Source organism: Hypanus sabinus, chromosome 27 (genome assembly GCF_030144855.1).
Source record: "Hypanus sabinus isolate sHypSab1 chromosome 27, sHypSab1.hap1, whole genome shotgun sequence".
NCBI classification, from domain to species: domain Eukaryota; kingdom Metazoa; phylum Chordata; class Chondrichthyes; order Myliobatiformes; family Dasyatidae; genus Hypanus; species Hypanus sabinus.
The window spans coordinates 3275091-3296940 of NC_082732.1; the positions used below are offsets into that span (position 1 = coordinate 3275091).

At 46.0% G+C, this 21850-nt stretch overlaps 1 protein-coding gene across 3 annotated transcripts in view; it reads left to right on the top strand.

Annotated features, from left to right (window-relative positions):
- The window catches only part of hspg2 (heparan sulfate proteoglycan 2), a 521654-nt gene extending 501575 nt beyond the window's left edge, over positions 1-20079 (top strand). For all 3 annotated transcript variants that reach the window (XM_059951673.1, XM_059951675.1, XM_059951674.1), the window contains 3 exons: positions 10687-10770; positions 12096-12199; positions 14003-20079. In XM_059951673.1, coding sequence (XP_059807656.1) covers positions 10687-10770; positions 12096-12199; positions 14003-14175 — 361 coding nt within the window. In that variant the 3' untranslated portion in view covers positions 14176-20079. The remainder of the gene's footprint in view (positions 1-10686; positions 10771-12095; positions 12200-14002) is intronic.
- The last annotated feature ends 1771 nt before the right edge of the window (positions 20080-21850 follow it).

Below are 21850 nucleotides of genomic sequence, written 5' to 3' on the forward strand. Positions count from 1 at the left end.
AGAGTGTTGTCACTACAACATCACCCAATCAGCTGATATATCTCACTTCTGAACGCCTCCTCGTCATCATCTGAAATTCTGCTAGCAGTAGTTATGTCGTTGGCAAATTTATTGATCTCATTTGCGCTGTGCCTAGACACGCAATTGTGGGTGTAGAGAGATTGGAGCAGTCACTATTCCCGATCCAAACAAACTGTGGTCTCCGTTGAAGAAGTCAAAGATCCAGTTACAGAGGGAGATTCAGAAGCCAAGGTTTTAAGGTTTATTGATTAGAACTGAGGGTATGATTGTCTTGAATGCTCAGCTGTAGTCAATAAACAGCAGCCCAATGTAGGTATTGCTATTCTCTGACACTCACAGTGTAAAAACACCCACCTTCACCGTGTAGGCACTCACACTCACGGTGTAGACATCCACACCCACACTCACCATGAAAAGACACCCACACTCACCGTGTAGACACCCACACCCACACTCACCATGAAAAGACACCCACACTCACCGTGTAGACACCCACAGTCACCATGTAGGCACCCACACTCACCGTGTAGACATCCACGCCCACACTCACCGTGTAGACACCCACAGTCACCGTGTAGGCACCCACACTCACCGTGTAGACACCCACACCCACACTCACTGTGTAGACACCCACACCCACACTCACCGTGTAGACACCCACAGTCACCGTGTAGGCACCCACACCCACACTCACCGTGTAGACACCCACACCCACACTCACCGTGTAAAGACACCCACAGTCACTGTGTAGACACCCATCCTCACTGTGTAAAGACACCCACACTCACCGTGTAGACACCCACACCCACACTCACCGTGTAAAGACACCCATCCCCACCGTGTAGACACCCATCCTCACCGTGTAGACACCCACACTCTCCGTGTAAAGACACCCACACTCACCGTGTAGACACCCACACTCACTGTGTAGACACCCATCCCCACCGTGTAGACATCCACACTCACCGTGTAGACATCCACACCCACACTCACTGTGTAAAGACACCCACACTCACTGTGTAAAGACATCCACACTCACCGTGTAAAGACATCCACATCCACACTCACCGTGTAAAGACATCCACATCCACACTCACCGTGTAAAGACATCCACACTCACTGTGTAGACACCCATCCCCACCGCGTAGACATCCACACTCACTGTGTAAAGACATCCACATCCACACTCACCGTGTAGACATCCACACCCACACTCACCGTGTAGACACCCACACTCACCATGTAAAGACACCCACACTCACCGTGTAGACATCCACACCCACACTCACCATGTAAAGACACCCACAGTCACTGTGTAGACACCCACATCCACAATCACCGTGTAAAGACAGCCACACTCACCGTGTAAAGACACCCACATCCACACACACGGTGTAGATACCCACACTCACCGTGTAGACACCCACTCACACGGTGTAGACACCCACATCCACAACCACCGTGTAGACATCCACACTCACCGTGTAAAGACACCCACACTCACCGTGTAGACATCCACACTCACCGTGCAGACACCCACACCCACACTCACCGTGTAAAGACACCCACACTCACCGTATAAAGACACCCACACTCACTGTGTAAAGACACCCACACTCACTGTGTAGACACCCATCCTCACCGTGTAGACATCCACACCCACACTCACCGTGTAGACACCCACACTCACTGTGTAAAGACAACCACACTCACTGTGTAGGCACCCATCCTCACCGTGTAGACATCCACACCCACACTCACCGTGTAGACATCCACACCCACACTCACCGTGTAAAGACACCCACACACACGGTGTAGACACCCACATCCACAATCACTGTGTAGACATCCACACTCACCGTGTAGACACCCACACTGACCATGTAAAGACATCCACACTCACTGTGTAGACACCCACACTCACCGTGTAAAGACACCCACACTCACCGTGTAAAGACACCCACACACACGGTGTAGACACCCACACTCACCGTGTAGACATCCACACTCACCGTGTAGACACCCACACTCACCGTGTAAAGACACCCGCACTCACGGTGTAGACACCCACAGTCACCATGTAGACATCCATCCTCACCGTGTAGACACCCACACCCACACTCACCGTGTAAAGACACCCACCCTCACTGTGTAGACATCCATCCTTACCGTGTAGACATCCACACCCACACTCACCGTGTAAAGACACCCACATTCACTGTGTAGACACCCATCCTCACCGTGTAGACACCCACACTCACACTCACCGTGTAAAGACACCCACACACATCCTCACCGTGTAGACATCCACACCCACACTCACCGTGTAAAGACACCCACACTCACCGTGTAAAGACACCCACACTCACCGTGTAGACACCCATCCCCACACTCGCCGTGTAAAGATACCCACACTCGCCGTGTAAAGACACCCACACTCACCGTGTAGACATCCACACTCACCATGTAGACACCCATACCCACACTCACTGTGTAAAGACACCCACACTCACCGTGTAAAGACACCCACAGTCACCGTGTAGGCATCCACACTCACTGTAAAGACACCCACACTCACCGTGTAAAGACACCCACACACACGGTGTAGACACCCACACCCACACTCACCGTGTAAAGACACCCACACACACGGTGTAGACATCCACACCCACACTCACCGTGTAAAGACACCCACACTCACTGTGTAGACACCCATCCTCACCGTGTAGACACCCACACTCACACTCACCGTGTAAAGACACCCACACACATCCTCACCGTGTAGACATCCACACCCACACTCGCCGTGTAAAGACACCCACACTCACCGTGTAAAGACACCCACACTCACCGTGTAGACATCCACACTCACCGTGTAGACACCCATACCCACACTCACTGTGTAAAGACACCCACACTCACCGTGTAAAGACACCCACAGTCACCGTGTAGGCACCCACACTCACTGTGTAGACACCCACACTCACCGTGTAAAGACACCCACTCACACGGTGTAGACACCCACACCCACACTCACCGTGTAAAGACACCCACACACACGGTGTAGACATCCACACCCACACTCACTGTGTAAAGACACCCACACTCACTGTGTAAAGACACCCACACTCACTGTGTAGACACCCATCCTCACCGTGTAGACATCCACACCCACACTCACCGTGTAGACATCCACACCCACAGTCACCGTGTAGACATCCACACTCACCGTGTAAAGACATCCATCCTCACCGTGTAGACACCCACACCCACACTCACCGTGTAAAGACACCCACCCTCACTGTGTAGACATCCATCCTCACCGTGTAGACATCCACACCCACACTCACCGTGTAGACACCCACACTCACTGTGTAGACATCCACACCCACACTCACTGTGTAAAGACACCCACACACACGGTGTAGACACCCACACTCACCGTGAAAAGACACCCACACTCACCGTGTAGACATCCACACACACGGTGTAGACACCCACACCCACACTCACCGTGTAAAGACACCCACACTCACTGTGTAGACATCCACACCCACACTCACCATGTAAAGACACCCACACTCACTGTGTAGACACCCATCCTCACCGTGTAGACACCCACACTCACACTCACCGTGTAAAGACACCCACACACATCCTCACTGTGTAAAGACACCCACACTCACCGTGTAAAGACACCCACACTCACCGTGTAAAGACACCCACACTCACCGTGTAGACACCCATCCCCACACTCGCCGTGTAAAGACACCCACACTCGCCGTGTAAAGACACCCACACTCACCGTGTAGACACCCATACCCACACTCACTGTGTAAAGACACCCACACTCACCGTGTAAAGACACCCACAGTCACCGTGTAGGCACCCACACTCACTGTGTAGACACCCACACTCACCGTGTAAAGACACGCACACTCACCGTGTAAAGACAGCCACACACACGGTGTAGACACCCACACCCACACTCACCGTGTAAAGACACCCACACACACGGTGTAGACATCCACACCCACACTCACTGTGTAAAGACACCCACACTCACTGTGTAAAGACACCCACACTCACTGTGTAGACACCCATCCTCACCGTGTAGACATCCACACCCACACTCACCGTGTAGACATCCACACCCACACTCACCGTGTAAAGACACCCACACTCACCGTGTAGACACCCATCCTCACCGTGTAGACACCCACACCCACACTCACCGTGTAAAGACACCCACAGTCACCGTGTAGGCAACCACACTCACTGTGTAGACATCCACACACACACTCACCGTGTAGACACCCACACTCACCGTGTAGACACCCACACACACGGTGTAGACACCCACACTCACCGTGTAGACACCCACACTCACCGTGTAGACATCCACACTCACTGTGTAGACATCCACACACACACTCACCGTGTAGACACCCACACTCACCGTGTAGACACCCACACACACGGTGTAGACACCCAAACTCACCGTGTAGACACCCACACTCACACGGTGTAGACACCCACATCCACAACCACCGTGTAGACATCCACGCTCACCGTGTAAAGACACCCACACTCACCGTGTAAAGACAACCACACACACGGTGTAGACACCCACACCCACACTCACCGTGTAAAGACACCCACACTCACCGTGTAGACACCCACACCCACACTCACTGTGTAAAGACACCCACACTCACCGTGTAAAGACACCCACAGTCACCGTGTAGGCACCCACACTCACTGTGTAGACATCCACACACACACTCACCGTGTAGACATCCACACTCACCGTGTAGTCACCCACACCCACACTCTCTGTGTAAAGACACCCACACTCACCGTGTAAAGACACCCACACGCTCCGTGTAAAGACACCCACACACACGGTGTAGACACCCACACTCACCGTGCAAAGACACCCACACACACGGTGTAGACACCCACACTCACCGTGTAGACACCCACTCACACGGTGTAGACACCCACACTCACCGTGTAGACACCCACACCCACACTCACTGTGTAATGACACCCACACTCACTGTGTAGACAACCACACCCACACTCACCGTGTAAAGACACCGACACTCACCGTGTAAAGACACCCACACACACGGTGTAGACATCCACACCCACACTCACTGTGTAAAGACACCCACACTCACTGTGTAAAGACACCCACACTCACTGTGTAGACACCCATCCTCACCGTGTAGACATCCACACCCACACTCACCGTGTAGACATCCACACCCACACTCACCGTGTAAAGACACCCATCCTCACCGTGTAGACACCCACACCCACACTCACCGTGTAAAGACACCCACAGTCACCGTGTAGGCAACCACACTCACTGTGTAGACATCCACACACACACTCACCGTGTAGACACCCACACTCACCGTGTAGACACCCACACACACGGTGTAGACACCCACACTCACCGTGTAGACACCCACTCACACGGTGTAGACACCCACATCCACAACCACCGTGTAGACATCCACGCTCACCGTGTAAAGACACCCACACTCACCGTGTAAAGACAACCACACACACGGTGTAGACACCCACACCCACACTCACCGTGTAAAGACACCCACACTCACCGTGTAGACACCCACACCCACACTCACTGTGTAAAGACACCCACACTCACCGTGTAAAGACACCCACAGTCACCGTGTAGGCACACACACTCACCGTGTAGACATCCACACTCACCGTGTAGTCACCCACACCCACACTCACCGTGTAAAGACACCCACACGCTCCGTGTAAAGACACCCACACACACGGTGTAGACACCCACACTCACCGTGTAAAGACACCCACACACACGGTGTAGACACCCACACTCACCGTGTAGACACCCACTCACACGGTGTAGACACCCACACTCACCGTGTAGACACCCACACCCACACTCACTGTGTAATGACACCCACACTCACTGTGTAGACAACCACACCCACACTCACCGTGTAAAGACACCGACACTCACCGTGTAGAGACACCCACACACACGGTGTAGACACCCACACCCACACTCACCGTGTAAAGACACCCACACACACGGTGTAGACATCCACACCCACACTCACAGTGTAAAGACACACACACTCACTGTGTAAAGACACCCACACTCACTGTGTAGACACCCATCCTCACCGTGTAGACATCCACACCCACACACACGGTGTAGACACCCACACTCACCGTGTAAAGACACCCACACACACGGTGTAGACACCCACACTCACCGTGTAGACACCCACACCCACACTCACCGTGTAAAGACACCCACACACACGGTGTAGACATCCACACCCACACTCACCGTGTAAAGACACCCACACACACGGTGTAGACACCCACACTCACTGTGTAGACATCCACACTCACCGTGTAGACACCCACACTCACCGTGTAGACATCCACATCCACACCCACACTCACTGTGTAGACATCCACACCCACACTCACCGTGTAAAGACACCCACACTCACCGTGTAGACACCCACACTCACCGTGTAAAGACACCCACACACACGGTGTAGACATCCACACTCACCGTGTAGACACCCACACTCACCGTGTAGACATCCACATCCACACCCACACTCACCGTGTAGACATCCACATCCACACCCACACTCACCATGTAGACACCCACACTCACCGTGTAAAGACACCCACACACACACTCACCGTGTAAAGACACCCACACACACGGTGTAGACACACACACCCACACTCACTGTGTAAAGACACCCACACACACCGTGTAGACACCCACACTCACCGTGTAGACACCCACACTCACCGTGTAAAGACACCCACACACACGGTGTAGACACCCACTCACACGGTGTAGACACCCACACTCACACTCACCGTGTAAAGACACCCACACACACGGTGTAGACATCCACACCCACACTCACCATGTAAAGACACCCACACTCACTGTGTAAAGACACCCACACTCACCGTGTAGACACCCACACTCACCGTGTAGACACCCACACTCACCGTGTAAAGACACCCACACACACGGTGTAGACACCCACTCACACGGTGTAGACACCCACACTCACACTCACCGTGTAAAGACACCCACACACACGGTGTAGACATCCACACCCACACTCACCATGTAAAGACACCCACACTCACTGTGTAAAGACACCCACACTCACTGTGTAGACACCCATCCTCACCGTGTAGACATCCACACCCACACTCACTGTGTAGACATCCACACCCACACTCACCATGTAAAGACACCCACACTCACCGTGTAGACACCCATCCTCACCGTGTAGACACCCACACCCACACTCACTGTGTAAAGACACCCACACTCACCGTGTAAAGACACCCACAGTCACCGTGTAGGCACCCACACTCACTGTGTAGACATCCACACACACACTCACCGTGTAGACACCCACACCCACACTCTCTGTGTAAAGACACCCACACTCACCGTGTAAAGACACCCACACTCTCCGTGTAAAGACACCCACACACACGGTGTAGACACCCACACTCACCGTGTAAAGACACCCACACACACGGTGTAGACACCCACACTCACCGTGTAGACACCCACTCACACGGTGTAGACACCCACACTCACCGTGTAGACACCCACACCCACACTCACTGTGTAAAGACACCCACACTCACTGTGTAGACAACCACACCCACACTCACCGTGTAAAGACACCGACACTCACCGTGTAGAGACACCCACACACACGGTGTAGACATCCACACCCACACTCACAGTGTAAAGACACACACACTCACTGTGTAAAGACACCCACACTCACTGTGTAGACACCCATCCTCACCGTGTAGACATCCACACCCACACTCACCGTGTAGACATCCACACCCACACTCACCGTGTAAAGACACCCACACTCACCGTGTAGACACCCATCCTCACCATGTAGACACCCACACCCACACTCACTGTGTAAAGACAACCACACTCACTGTGTAAAGACACCCACACACACGGTGTAGACACCCGCACTCACCGTGTAAAGACACCACACTCACCGTGTAGACACCCACAGTCACCGTGTAGGCACACACACTCACCGTGTAGACACCCACACCCACACTCACTGTGTAGACACCCACACCCACACTCACTGTGTAAAGACACCCACACTCACTGTGTAGACACCCATCCTCACCGTGTAGACACCCACACTCACACTCACCGTGTAAAGACACCCACACACACGGTGTAGACACCCACACTCACCGTGTAGACATCCACACTCACCGTGTAGACATCCACATCCACACCCACACTCACCGTGTAGACATCCACATCCACAACCACCGTGTAGACATCCACACTCACCGTGTAGACATCCACATCCACACCCACACTCACCGTGTAGACATCCACATCCACAACCACCGTGTAGACACCCACACTCACCGTGTAGACACCCACACTCACCGTGTAGACATCCACATCCACACCCACACTCACCGTGTAGACACCCACACTCACCGTGTAGACATCCACATCCACACCCACACTCACCGTGTAGACACCCACACTCACCGTGTAAAGACACCCACACACACGGTGTAGACACCCACACTCACCGTGTAAAGACACCCACACACACGGTGTAGACACCCACACTCACCGTGTAGACACCCACTCACACGGTGTAGACACCCACATCCACAACCACCGTGTAGACATCCACACTCACCGTGTAGACACCCACACTCACCGTGTAGACACCCACTCACACGGTGTAGACTCCCACAACCACCGTGTAGACATCCACATTCACAGTGTAGACATCCACACCCACACTCACCGTGTAAAGACACCCACACACACGGTGTAGACACCCACATCCACAACCACCGTGTAGACATCCACACTCACCGTGTAGACACCCACACCCACACTCACCGTGTAGACATCCACACCCACACTCACCGTGTAAAGACACCGACACTCACCGTGTAGACATCCACACCCACACTCACCGTGTAAAGACACCCACACTCACCGTGTAGACACCCACACTCACCGTGTAGACACCCATCCTCACCGTGTAGACTTCCACACTCACACTCACCGTGTAAAGACACCCACACACACGGTGTAGACACCCACACTCACCGTGTAGACATCCACACCCACACTCACCGTGTAGACATCCACACCCACACTCACCGTGTAAAGACACCCACACTCACCGTGTAAAGACACCCACACTCACCGTGTAGACACCCATCCCCACACTCGCCGTGTAAAGACACCCACACTCACCGGGTAGACATCCACACCCACACTCACCGTGTAAAGACACCCACACACACGGTGTAGACACCCACACACACGGTGTAGACACCCACACTCACCGTGTAGACATCCACACCCACACTCACCGTGTAGACACCCACATTCACCGTGTACAGGCACCCACACTCACTGTGTAGACACCCACACCCACACTCACCGTGTAGACACCCACATCCACAATCACCGTGTAGACACCCACTCACACGGTGTAGTCACCCACATTCACCGTGTACAGGCACCCACACTCACCGTGTAGACACCCACACTCACCGTGTAGTCACCCACATTCACCGTGTACAGGCACCCACACTCACTGTGTAGACACCCACACCCACAGTCACCGTGTAGACACCCACATCCACAATCACCGTGTAGACACCCACTCACACGGTGTAGACACCCACATCCACAACCACCGTGTAGACATCCACACTCACCGTGTAGACATCCACATCCACACCCACACTCACCGTGTAGACACCCACTCACACGGTGTAGACACCCACATCCACAACCACCGTGTAGACATCCACACTCACCGTGTAGACACCCACACTCACAGTGTAGACATCCACACCCACACTCACCATGTAAAGACACCCACACACACGGTGTAGGCACCCACACCCACACTCACCGTGTAAAGACACCCACACTCACTGTGTAGACACCTATCCTCACCGTGTAGACTTCCACACTCACACTCACCGTGTAAAGACACCCACATCACGGTGTAGACACCCACTCTCACTGTGTAGACATCCGCACCCACACTCACCGTGTAGACATCCACACCCATCCTCACCGTGTAGACATCCACACCCACACTCACTGTGTAAAGACACCCACACTCACCGGGTAGACATCCACACCCACACTCACCGTGTAAAGACACCCACACACACGGTGTAGACACCCACACTCACCGTGTAGACATCCACACCCACACTCACCGTGTAGACATCCACACTCACCGTGTAGACACCCACATTCACCGTGTACAGGCACCCACACTCACTGTGTAGACACCCACCCCCACACTCACCGTGTAGACACCCACATTCACCGTGTAGACACCCACATTCACCGTGTACAGGCACCCACACTCACTTTGCAAAGGCCCCAGATCTCACTGTGTAAAGACATCAACATTCACCGTGTATAGCATCAACACTCACTGTGTAAACGTTTTTATCTGGGAAGATGGAGTAATGTCATCAGCGGAGCTGCGGTGCAGATCAGTAATCACCTTCTCTCTGTGTTTTACTATGTGCATACAGTTACCAGTTGGGAAGTGGTGAAGCTAATATTCTCTCAGAAGATCCAATCAATGACGGGGAATGGCATACATTAATTGCTGTGCGGTAAGAAAATAGAAACCACTTTTTAATAAGTTTAATACGTCCAATCAACAATAATGCTTGCTGCAGTTTCAGGAATGCAAGAGTATTTTGGAGCACGTAGGATATGAAATGAAGCAGATGATGTAATTATACAAAACTTTTCACGTATTTGAAAATCAGAGATGATTCAAATCCATTAAAGCTACTCTGAAATAACGACACAGTTGTTCTGCAACACTGAAGATTTATAATCTGCAAATTTAACAATTAATTAGATTTAGGGGAATTGATTAGGATGCAGCTTTTCCTCATTTGAATGACGCAGCAACATGCTTCATGTTTTAACAGCAGAAGGAGCTCAGCTTACAATGTTGAGCACAGACCACCTTCCATTCTAAAGCTGTGGGCATTCAAATTTTGTGTTGGGATATGCTGAGCATCAAAATTAGTCCCAGTCCTTAAATGTAACAAAACTATAAATCACAAAATCGGGGGAAGTAGGATGTCCTCAAAAAGCTAGTTCGCATTTCGAAAGGATCTTTCATATCAATCTTCATTCTGAATGATTCTGATTGAAATCTCAGTAAGCCAGTTTTTGAGTATGACAGCAATCATTCCCAGCCTTAATGAGAATGATGCTGGAGATCATCATGATCCCTACAGCTTGATATTGGACGTCATAACAGTAACAGCCCCTTCAGGCAATTAATCTACCTAGTCCCATCGACCCGCAGCTCAGCCATAGCCTTCTTTACGCCTCCCATCCATCTAACTATCCAAATTTCCCTGAAATGTTGAAATAGATCCCACATCCACCGTTCTTGTTGGCAGCTTGTTCCACACTCTCTCTCTCTCTCTCTCTGTGAAGTTGTTTCCCCTTATGATCCCCTTAAACCTTTCACCCTTAACCCATGACCTCTAGTTGTAGTCTCTCCTAAACTTGGTGGAAAAAAACTTGCTTACATTTACCCTATCTATACCGCTCATAATTTTGTATAACTCTATCAAATTTCCTCTCAACCTTCTACATTCTAGGAAATAAAGACCCTAACATATTTAACCTTTCCCAATAACTCTTGTTCCTCAAGTCCTGGCAACATCCTTGTAAAATTTCTCTACACTCTTTCAATTGTACTTGTAAAATTTCTCTCTCCTGCTGGTTGAGAAAGTGGTTGGAATCAAGGTAACTGGAAATTTAAAAAATGGGTATATGAAATCTTAAAAAAAAAGAAAGTAGAAAAAGCTGAAATGCCCAGCAAATCAGGCAGCATCTGTGGAGAGAAGAACTTTGTTAATGTTTCAGTGGAGAAAATGTTTTTGTCTGTAATTGTTTGTGTTTTCCACAGCGAGGGCAAGTCAGGATATGTCCAAGTGGATGGTGGTGAGATTGTGCGAGGGGAGTCTAAAGGTGACAAGGTCATGGTGAACACCAATGGGAGCATCTATCTGGGTAAGCCTGACGTTCTATTGAATGGATTTCATCAATTCAATTCATCAATTGTACCATAAAGCCCTGTGACTAGATCAGATATCATAGAAAACTTTTCCCGTGTTGTGATCAGAAAGAGATAAATCTGGCCTTTCTCAGACCCTGGGTTAATCAGTCAAGTTTATTGTCATTTAACTACATACATGTATATAACATATATAACCATGTAATGTATATAGAAACCAGGGTGTAAAGCACAGTAACATGCATGATAACTTATGAAGGCACGGATAAAATCTACAGAGGAATCCCACATAAATAACAAACTAAAGTGCATTAATATTAAATATTGTAAGTACAGAACAGATTAACCAGTGACACTTCGAATATGATGTAGCAGCAACTTCGGAAGTCTAATGGTCTGGAGAAACTCTTTATCTCCTGCCTGATTGTAGAAAGTGAAAGAGGATGCTGGATGGATATGTGGAACCTTAATAATATAAGGACACTGTGTATGCAATACTCCTGATAAATGCCCTTGATGGATGGCATGGATACCCTTATGATCCTCTCAGCTGTTCTCACAGTCCTTTGTCCGGACTTCTGTTTCGATGCTCAACGTCTCAGGATACTGTCAATGAGTTCCTGTAAAACGCAGTTAGATGGTGGCAGGCCTTGCTTGCTTCAATCTTCTTTCAGCCTCTCAGAGACTGAAGCATCCTGGCCACAGATGTGCAGGGGAGACTTGTAGTCTGTAATCTGTCATATGTTGCCTCGTGTCTGTGGTATCACAGAAGTGGCTGTAAATTCTCTGAGAGTGCTCCCATTTCACCTTCCTAATGGAGTGGGAAAGCACACTTCCTGGTTCCAAGAGCTGTCTCATGCCCTGATCTAAAGCTTTGTACCATCACTTAATCACTTTCAGAGTGTTATTATCCTGGGGTTCAAAGAAAAGCCTATTCACAGCAAGATCCCACTGACAGCTGTGAGATAATTGGCCAGTTAATTCATTTTACTAGCAAGGTTGATCCGGGAAAACCTTCTGCTACACTTTAGATGGACATTTTAAATCTGTCTGATAGACCGTTCTTAAAATACATGATTAAACAATGCAGACATTGCAATACTTCCGGTCATCCTACCGAGCACCTCACAATGTGAACAGCGTTTGATCTCAGCATTCTTTCAGTGATACATTTGAAAAGTTAAGGACAGGAACCAGATCTTTTGTTTTCTGTAGCAAGACACAGCACTGTGGCAATTTCCCATATCCCCTTTGTAATGGGTCCATGCATCCCTCAGCAAGTACTCCTACACTTCGGAATATATCCATCCATGTCATGCAGTTGGGGACAGCTCCATGCACTGGAAGCCCAATGGGTTTTGACCAACGCAGAAAAGATCTTTCACTAAGCTGATGAACTTACGGCAACGGCCAATGTGTGTCTCAGTATAAGTTTGTGGAAAACAGCTGATAGGGCACAGAGTCCTTGAAATGTTTCATCATTGGTAGCTGTGCTTCAGTTATCAAAGCCCACAGTCGCCTAAACCTCCCTACTTCATGCCCTCACAGGCTGAAGCTTTCATTATCTGTCCATCGATATCTTAGGGCCAAATTATAATTCCTAACATTCCCTGCATTAACACTGCATTAACAAAATGCACATTGTTTTTATTCACTAATGTAATTTATTTTCAGTTTCAGAGGAGAATCCCACATAGTCTCTCTGATTTAAACTCTGTGCTGGCTCCTCACACAGTTCAGCTCAGCAGAACTTAAAGCTAGTGTTTCTCCCAGGTTAAAGACTCGCTTTTTGTCTGCAGGTGGAGCTCCAGATGCCAAATACTTCACAGGGGGAAAGTTCACGTCTGGAATTACTGGCTGCATCAGGAAAGTGGTCCTTGTAAATAAACGACCTGGACAACATCGGGTTCAGCCAGTTGATCTGCAGGTTCACGCTGAGGGAGGTGTAAATGCTGAAGAGTGTCAGTCGTAGACAATCACAATTCACTGAAGGCAAAGTAGAGACTTCTGGGGAGAGATGCTTTGCTGCTATTAAATTGGATTGTTTTCTGTTCTTTAATGCAGTCCATTTTAACCAAAAAATCATCGCAACGTCATCTAATTGTATTCTGATGAATGAAGGTTTCGACGACTTAGATTGATTTATTTTGTACTACAACAGCCATACAAGAACACACGCATTATCCTTCAAGGCTGATGATCCTATGGATTTAGGTTGCTCTAGCACTGAAATTTGGAACATAGGTCAACAAGAACAACTAGGAATCTCTCTGCTACTGAGGTCTCTGGGTTTTAAGGCACACTGGCCCGGTTTGTCTCTACTTATTTAGCCCCTTTTCATTTAAGGAAAAGGTTCACAATTTGGATACCTGAAAGTTTTGTGCAAAGGTATTGAATGGCTGGTCCTCAAAGGAGCTTTATCATTGTACGTGAAATGTTAATAATTTTAATTGGTACCAATTGCAGCCATTCTAACTGACAGAAGTAACACAGTTATCAACTCTTCCTTGTGTATCACTGACTTACCAATTGTTCAGCAATGCCAAAGTCCAAGATTGTGCTCAAACTTGGCTCTGGATCATCTGGTGTATATGTTGGAATGACAGGTATTAAGTACAGTTTAATAGTCAGAAGAAGATGATTTGGATTGCAAAGAAACAATGTCAGTGAAGGATTAGGAATCCGGTGGGAGCTGGACAGAGAACTGTCAGTGACAACATCTTAAAGGAAAGGAGAAAATATCACTAAAGATTCTTCTGTAAGTTGGTTTCCCATTAGAGATCAAGAAGTTGAGAGTCCAGCAGGCCAATATGAGAAATAGAGTTAACTGTTTTTGTTCCTTTCTATTGTAAAAAGGTTCAGTTGTGGCTTTGGCACAGTTTGGAATGGACCTTGTCAGAGGCTTCTTCATTCAAGGGTCCTGACTGCTCTATTTATAAAGCCTTTTACAAAGGCATTCAGTTCAAGGCAGTTATAGTTTTAAATAAAGGAATTTGGCAAATACCAGAGTTTAAATCAACAAACCATTAAAGGACATTGTCTTTAAAAGATTTAACTAGCTTTTCAATAGTTTCTATGTATGGAATGAGCTGCATTAACCTGCAAGACAATGTGATGAAAGCTTTGACACTAAGTTATACTGTAGTATCTCCCAATGTCCCTTCAAGTCACAACTCAGACACTTGACAAAGTACTGGTTGTTTTTATGTTAATCGCTTCCTTTAGAAAGCAAAAGGGGAAAAATAATCCAGCAAAATAGAATCTTCGGAATCTTGTTCTCTTTGAGAGTTGTTTTATTGGTATAAGTGGAAATCCTGATCAGAATAGGCTTTAAGGGGAAAAGTGTTTCTGTTTTTTAAGCGAGGTACACTTAATGCAAAGGGGCACCATTAACTTCAGCATTCAGATCCAGTCTTCCAGACAGGAAAGCTATTTTTGAACTGTTGGTAAGTCATTGCCATATATATAGCAAGGAAACAATGAACTTAAGCTGTCAATATACCATCCCCAATTAAAGTGCAAGGATAAGTTCAGGCTAAATAAAAGATTGAAATTTTATTTTTAAAAGTGTTCCAATTCTGAATTCATTGATTAATTAACTAGCCATCTTGTGAACCTTTTGTGAAAATTGTTTGCTGGAGACATTAACAACATATTTTTAAAGGCAATGCTTTATTAGAACTACTGATATCTCTCACTCTCTTGCTGTTTTTCCTCCCTCCACTCTCTCTTTTCCTCCCTCCATCCTCTCTCATTCTCTCTTTTCCTCCCTCCACTTTCTATTGCTCTCTCTCTCCCCCCCCCCCATCTTCCTCCCTCCCTAAGGCAGACTCACGCAACATATGTTAGTACTTAATATTTATCTGTTCATTTAATTATATGTACAGCACCCTTTGAATGTTATTGTAATATTTCATCATTTTCTGTTTCTTTTAATCAAAGGCATTCTCTTCCATTAATTGCAGTATTAATGAGACCTGATTCCTCAATTAGAGAATCAGTATTTCAGCTACCAATTTAATAGTATGTTACTATACAATTCAGCAGATTTGCAGCAACATTTTGATTTTGTGTGTGTGTGGAAAGCCATAAAGAATTAATAATCTTACTCTTGTTAAAATAGAATAATTTATAAAGGCTTCATTTTTCTTCACATCGTTGCTTGTTAGTGAGATGCCTATGGCTTCACAGTAGAAAGTTTAAGTAATTAATTTTCATTCTGATTTAGAAAGATATATATGAAGAATTCCACTCCTATATTACATCACTTTCACTTGAGCACTAACGCTGCAGGCTAGAAACAAGACTCAATTCCATGGTCACTTTGAAATGCTTCCTGGAATGCAATTTCACTTATGATCCAGTAAACCTTCTCAGACAGATGTTATGTTTTATTTTAAGTCAATCTGATGAGCTGACAGGTGGGGCAGGGTTGGAAAAGGAGGGGTAACATGTACCTGGGTCAAAATCACTCTTCACAAATCATTGGAAGCCTATTTTTGTTGGCAGGTGATACTGGCTGGTTCCAGACTAAAAGCAGTAACATAATACAATCTTTCAACAAACAATTAATAGTTTAAAACGCTTTCCTATATTCTCTCACTGGGGAAGTAATTTGTGTCTCCCCAGACATTATTACACAGATATGTAAAATGCAACTTTTAATGATTTTAAGCATTTTGTTTAGCCACATTTTGTTAATTTGATTTCTTAGTTCCACTGTGGTTAAAATATACAGTGAAGCAGCCACATGGATAAGCAGTGATACAATCAGGTGCTCTAGGTATATTGAAAGGCATCATTTACTTTCAACACTTAGTCCCAGTTAAACGGATGCAATAATTTTATACTTTCTCACTGTGATTTCCCATAAATTTGTTGGCGGACTGGCTGCAGCCAGTCAGCTTGTATGTTGTGTGTAGTGCTTGCGACTCAGTCCCTATAACCAAACAATGAAGAGAAAATGTGAATCAAGCAGATAGAAGCCTGTGACTCTTAAGCAGATTGATTCCTTGTCTTTGTTTAAATATGGAAATGGGAGCACTCGTCATCCTCCAGAACATTCACTGGCAGAACTAATGATAATTCTAACAGCCCAACTAGCCATATCCACATTCTGTTTGTTGTATTAACCCACTAAAGAACTTTGAAGGATATACAGTATTTTTATATAATAAAGGCCTTGCAATGTAGATTGTTACATCAAATTATAGTCCATTTTGGAGGTGTTTTAGTGACCTAGGCAATGGGAAGTAAGGATAAAACTGAAGTATTAATCGGTGATCTTTTCAAAGTTGAACAAAGTAATCTCCATATTTTCAGGCTTCTTTCATTTGGAGTCAGTGTGAATTTTAGTTAACAATAATTTAATAGAGACAGTGAAAACCCAGTTGGTGGTCCAGATACAAAACATATTTAAAACTTCCTCTATCAAAGGCAGGGACTGCTGCAGAGTTGTTAAACAATACATAGACCAAGAGACCTGGATTTAAGTCTGTTCTCTCCCAACCTGTGGTAAATAAAAAAGGTTGAGGAAATGTATTAGTGTAGATAATGTGGTGAGTGCAGATGCAGTTAACTTTATTTCTGTGTTGAATCACTGTGACTCTATGACCATCCCTTTGGTGTTGAGAGACAGTGCTATAAAGTACATTGAATGGCCATTGAAGTTTTTACTTCCAATAGACAAGGTATTCGCTGTTTAATAGCTTAAGACATCCCATAAAACAAAACTCCAGCATGAGAAATTTATGGACTCAACGTTGTTAGCCTCAAGATGGAAAAATATATGAACTATTCAAAATAAAAGAATACTTATTAAAATTTGGCAGATTTGAAATAGTCTGTCTTCCACTCTGCTGTAGTTTAGCCAGAAAAACAGTTTATATCTCTAAAGTTATTATACATCTAACTCATCTTGCTCCATTGTTTTCCCCAAGCCAAATCTGGTAACAGTTTGATTTTCCATGGTTGTGTCCACCTCTGTCTCTACAGCCCATCACTATGGTGCACCATTTACTATCATCACCTCAACAGTTTACAAGCAAGGAGAAGCCATCAGACTCAGATCTTGTGGCAGTTCACGCCACACTGTTGTTTTACGTAGTCCAGTTCCATCAGTTACACCCAGCTCCTGCACCAGGATCACTGATTGTTCCTGTAACCTGTTAAAAAGTGATAGTCACAGAAACAGGCTCATCCAGACTATGCCAGCCTGTTTTTCTGCCTAGAACCATAAACTTGCACCCAGACTGTAGCAGTCCATACTTCCTCATCCATTTACCCACCTATCCAAGCTTCTCTTAAATGTGGCAATTGAAACAGCAATTAAATTCCTCCCTCAGCTTCCACTCAAATTTTTTGCTGTCTAATTCTCGTCTCATTCAATCTTGGGGGAAACACCTGCATATATTAACCCTTTCTACACCACATATAATGTTGTATACCTTTAAGTTTTCCACTCATTCCTCTACTCTCCAAGGAATAAAGTCCTAACCTATTAAACCGCCCCCTATAACTCAGGCCCTCAAGTCCCAGCAACATCCTTGCAAGTTTGTAAATTTTCTTTGCATTCTTTCAAGCTTATTGAGACCCTTCCCATAGAGAGGTGACAAGAGCTTCACACAGAACTCCAAATTTGGCCTCACCAGCATCTTGTACAACTTCAACATAACATCCCAACTCCTAAATTCAGTGTTCTAATTTATGGTCAATGTGCCAACAACTCGATTTATTACTCAATCTACTTGTGTCCTCTCCACTGTGCCTTCAACTCTACAATCCACCTACACACTAGGGGCAATTTAGAGTCACAACGTAACTCAATGACCTGCATATCTTTGGAATGTGGGAGGAAAGCAGAGTCCCAAGGAAAGCCCCACCCTGTCAAAGGCAGAAACACAAACTCCTTACAGATATCACCACCAAGCAACTAAAGTCAGGGGAGATGTAAGCTAGCCTGGTAAAATATGTGAATAGGGAAGGAATAGATTTTTAAAGAGATTAAGTTTCTCTGCTTTGGATTAGGTTAATCTCTGGCTCAGTTCTAGCTAATAATAGAGCAAGCAGCTGACTAGCTGAAGCAGTATGGAAAACAAGAAGAACATTGTTAGAACTGTCACTCTGAGTTTAGCAACAGTAGCCCATGATTTTTTTTGCAACATGATTCTAAAGTTGGACCTACCAAACTGCGATTTTCATGGCTCATTCCAAAATAATGAGGCAGCTTCAGATTTATCCAGTTACTTCCCAAATCACCACTTCTTAATTTTGGACCATCAAGTACAAAACTCCTACCTCAGTCACTGTGACAACAGAGCACGGGATGTGCACAAGGTGCTAACAGTCATCTTTCAGGTTTTTATCTGAGGTGTCCCATTTTACCAAGAAACAGTTACTTGTCAGTTTAAAATTGTTCAGAAATCATTGCATCCTTGGGCATTTATAAAGAAAAATGCCCTGGAAAGAGTGCTCCTCGTGATTAGAAAAGATTCACTTTGGAGTGCAATGATAAATAGGATTGCAGAAACTGTGGCAGAAGCAGAGAGTAGGCATAAGCTATTCTTATATAAGCTACACACAGCAATATATTTGTCTATAACATCAGGGAAAGCAGAACAGGCATAAAGTGTAGCACATCTGTACAAAGCTGTCACAGAGGGGTTGTAACAGTCTGGGTAGCACGGCCTGGTGAGAAAAGTAACTGATAAAGAGCTCAGAACTGTTTTAAGATGTTTTTAAAATAGTCCTGGCAACTATATATCAAAAATGCCAATTGTTTGGTGCTTAAGCAGGTTCCTTGGGATTTCCATTTGAACCTACCATTGCTGTCTGTGTTCAATGCATTTTATTTAAACAATAAAAGCTTTTTAATTCACTGGAGCTGATGTTCTTTTACATACATGGAATGCTATGGTCAGTTTATTTCAGTTTGCAGAAGAACCTGGGATAACATCCAGATTGGATCAAAAAAATTATTTGTGTAGGTAATCATTGTCTGCAGAAAGAAACTCAGCTGGTTCCTTTGTTCTGAGACTCTCCAAGTCACAGATCGTCACCTTCGACTGACACAAACAAACCATCAGCATCACTACAGCCAAAGTTCGAGAATGACTCGCCATCACTATCTCAGTGGAAATGCTCAATAACTGCCAACATTTTCATGACTATGCCCATCTACAAACCTTTGATATTGTTTCTGAGCAAAGTCATTTCTGGGCACGATTCTTGTCTCTGGTAGATGGTGGTTTCTCTGCATGGTTTTACCAGGCCTGCTGGCCTCTTGCAGGTTGATGGCTCAGAAACAGGATAGAACATAGATGGTGAAGCAAAATACAGTGAAGGTTTTAAAGTAGCATTCAAAGGGGAAAGGGCATATGAAGGCGCTGATCAGTTTGTGATTTATTCCATCCCTCATATGTAGTAAGAATGAGAACACACGTATGGAAATCAGTGGCCACAATGTATAAGGTGGGTGCTGTGAAACAGTAAAGGACCTCAGAACAACTCAGATAACAGTGGGCCAATGACACGGTGACCACAGTAGTGAAGTAAGGTAATAATACTAACTGATTATCAACAGGTGTTAGAAAATATGGGCTAAACCTCAATGTGAGCAGGAGGAAACAGTAAGCTGTCTAAGGGGTTCCATATGGTGTGCACTGGGTGCAGACAGATACAGCAGCAGCTGAATAAAGCTACATGGACATGGGCTCCCAAATGGTCCAAGAGCTCAGGAATCACATTAGGACATTGTGGTTAATTTAGTACATTAGGTGTGGCCATTCAAATAACTGGCATTGAAAAGTGATACAGAACAGCGCACAATACTACGATCTTTAGCTCATGATTGGAATGTGTGTAAATATTTGTCAGAACAAATAATATGGAGGTGTAATGGTGGGGAGACACCTGCAGAAAACTGTGACTTAAGGGAGGATAACAAAGCTGTTGGTAGAAATGGATTCAGAAATATTAAGTAAATTAGCAAATCTTCTAATCCTGTCGAAAGGATGTGCAAAAGTTACGAAGTTATTTTCATCTGAAGCCCCCATAAATTGTGGAGGCTTACAACTTAGGAACTGATCAGACTGTCAGCAAATGGGTTCATATTCAGTGGCCAGAATGTGAAACTTTTCCCCTTCCTTAACCTATGTACTGTGTGGCATGTATGTTTGCTGTTTCATTTTTGAGAGAATTTAGTCTATTAAACCCACAGCATCTCGCATTTGCTTGGTATGGTAAATTGTAACATTCGAATAAATGGCATGAAGGTATGTCAGTTGTTTCATCAACTACGTGGAAAAATATAAGCAGAGTAGGGGTAAAGGCTTAGATTAGATCTGCAACAAAATTCCCACTGTCCTAACATTCAAAAATCCTTCTCCTACCATAAGTGGGTGTCCTCTGATATCACCCATTGCCATCCTGAGAAAACAATGCTAGCTGTCCACTCTATCTATGCCTCTCATAATCTTATAGATCTCCCTCTAGTCTACTGTCATCCTCCTTCACTCCAAAGAAAAAAGCCCTTGCTCAAGCTTTCCTTATAAGACATGTTCTTTAATCAAGGCAGCATCCTCATAAATCTCCTCTGCACTCTCCCTAATGTTTCCATGTCCTTCCTATAATCAGATTAGAACTGAACA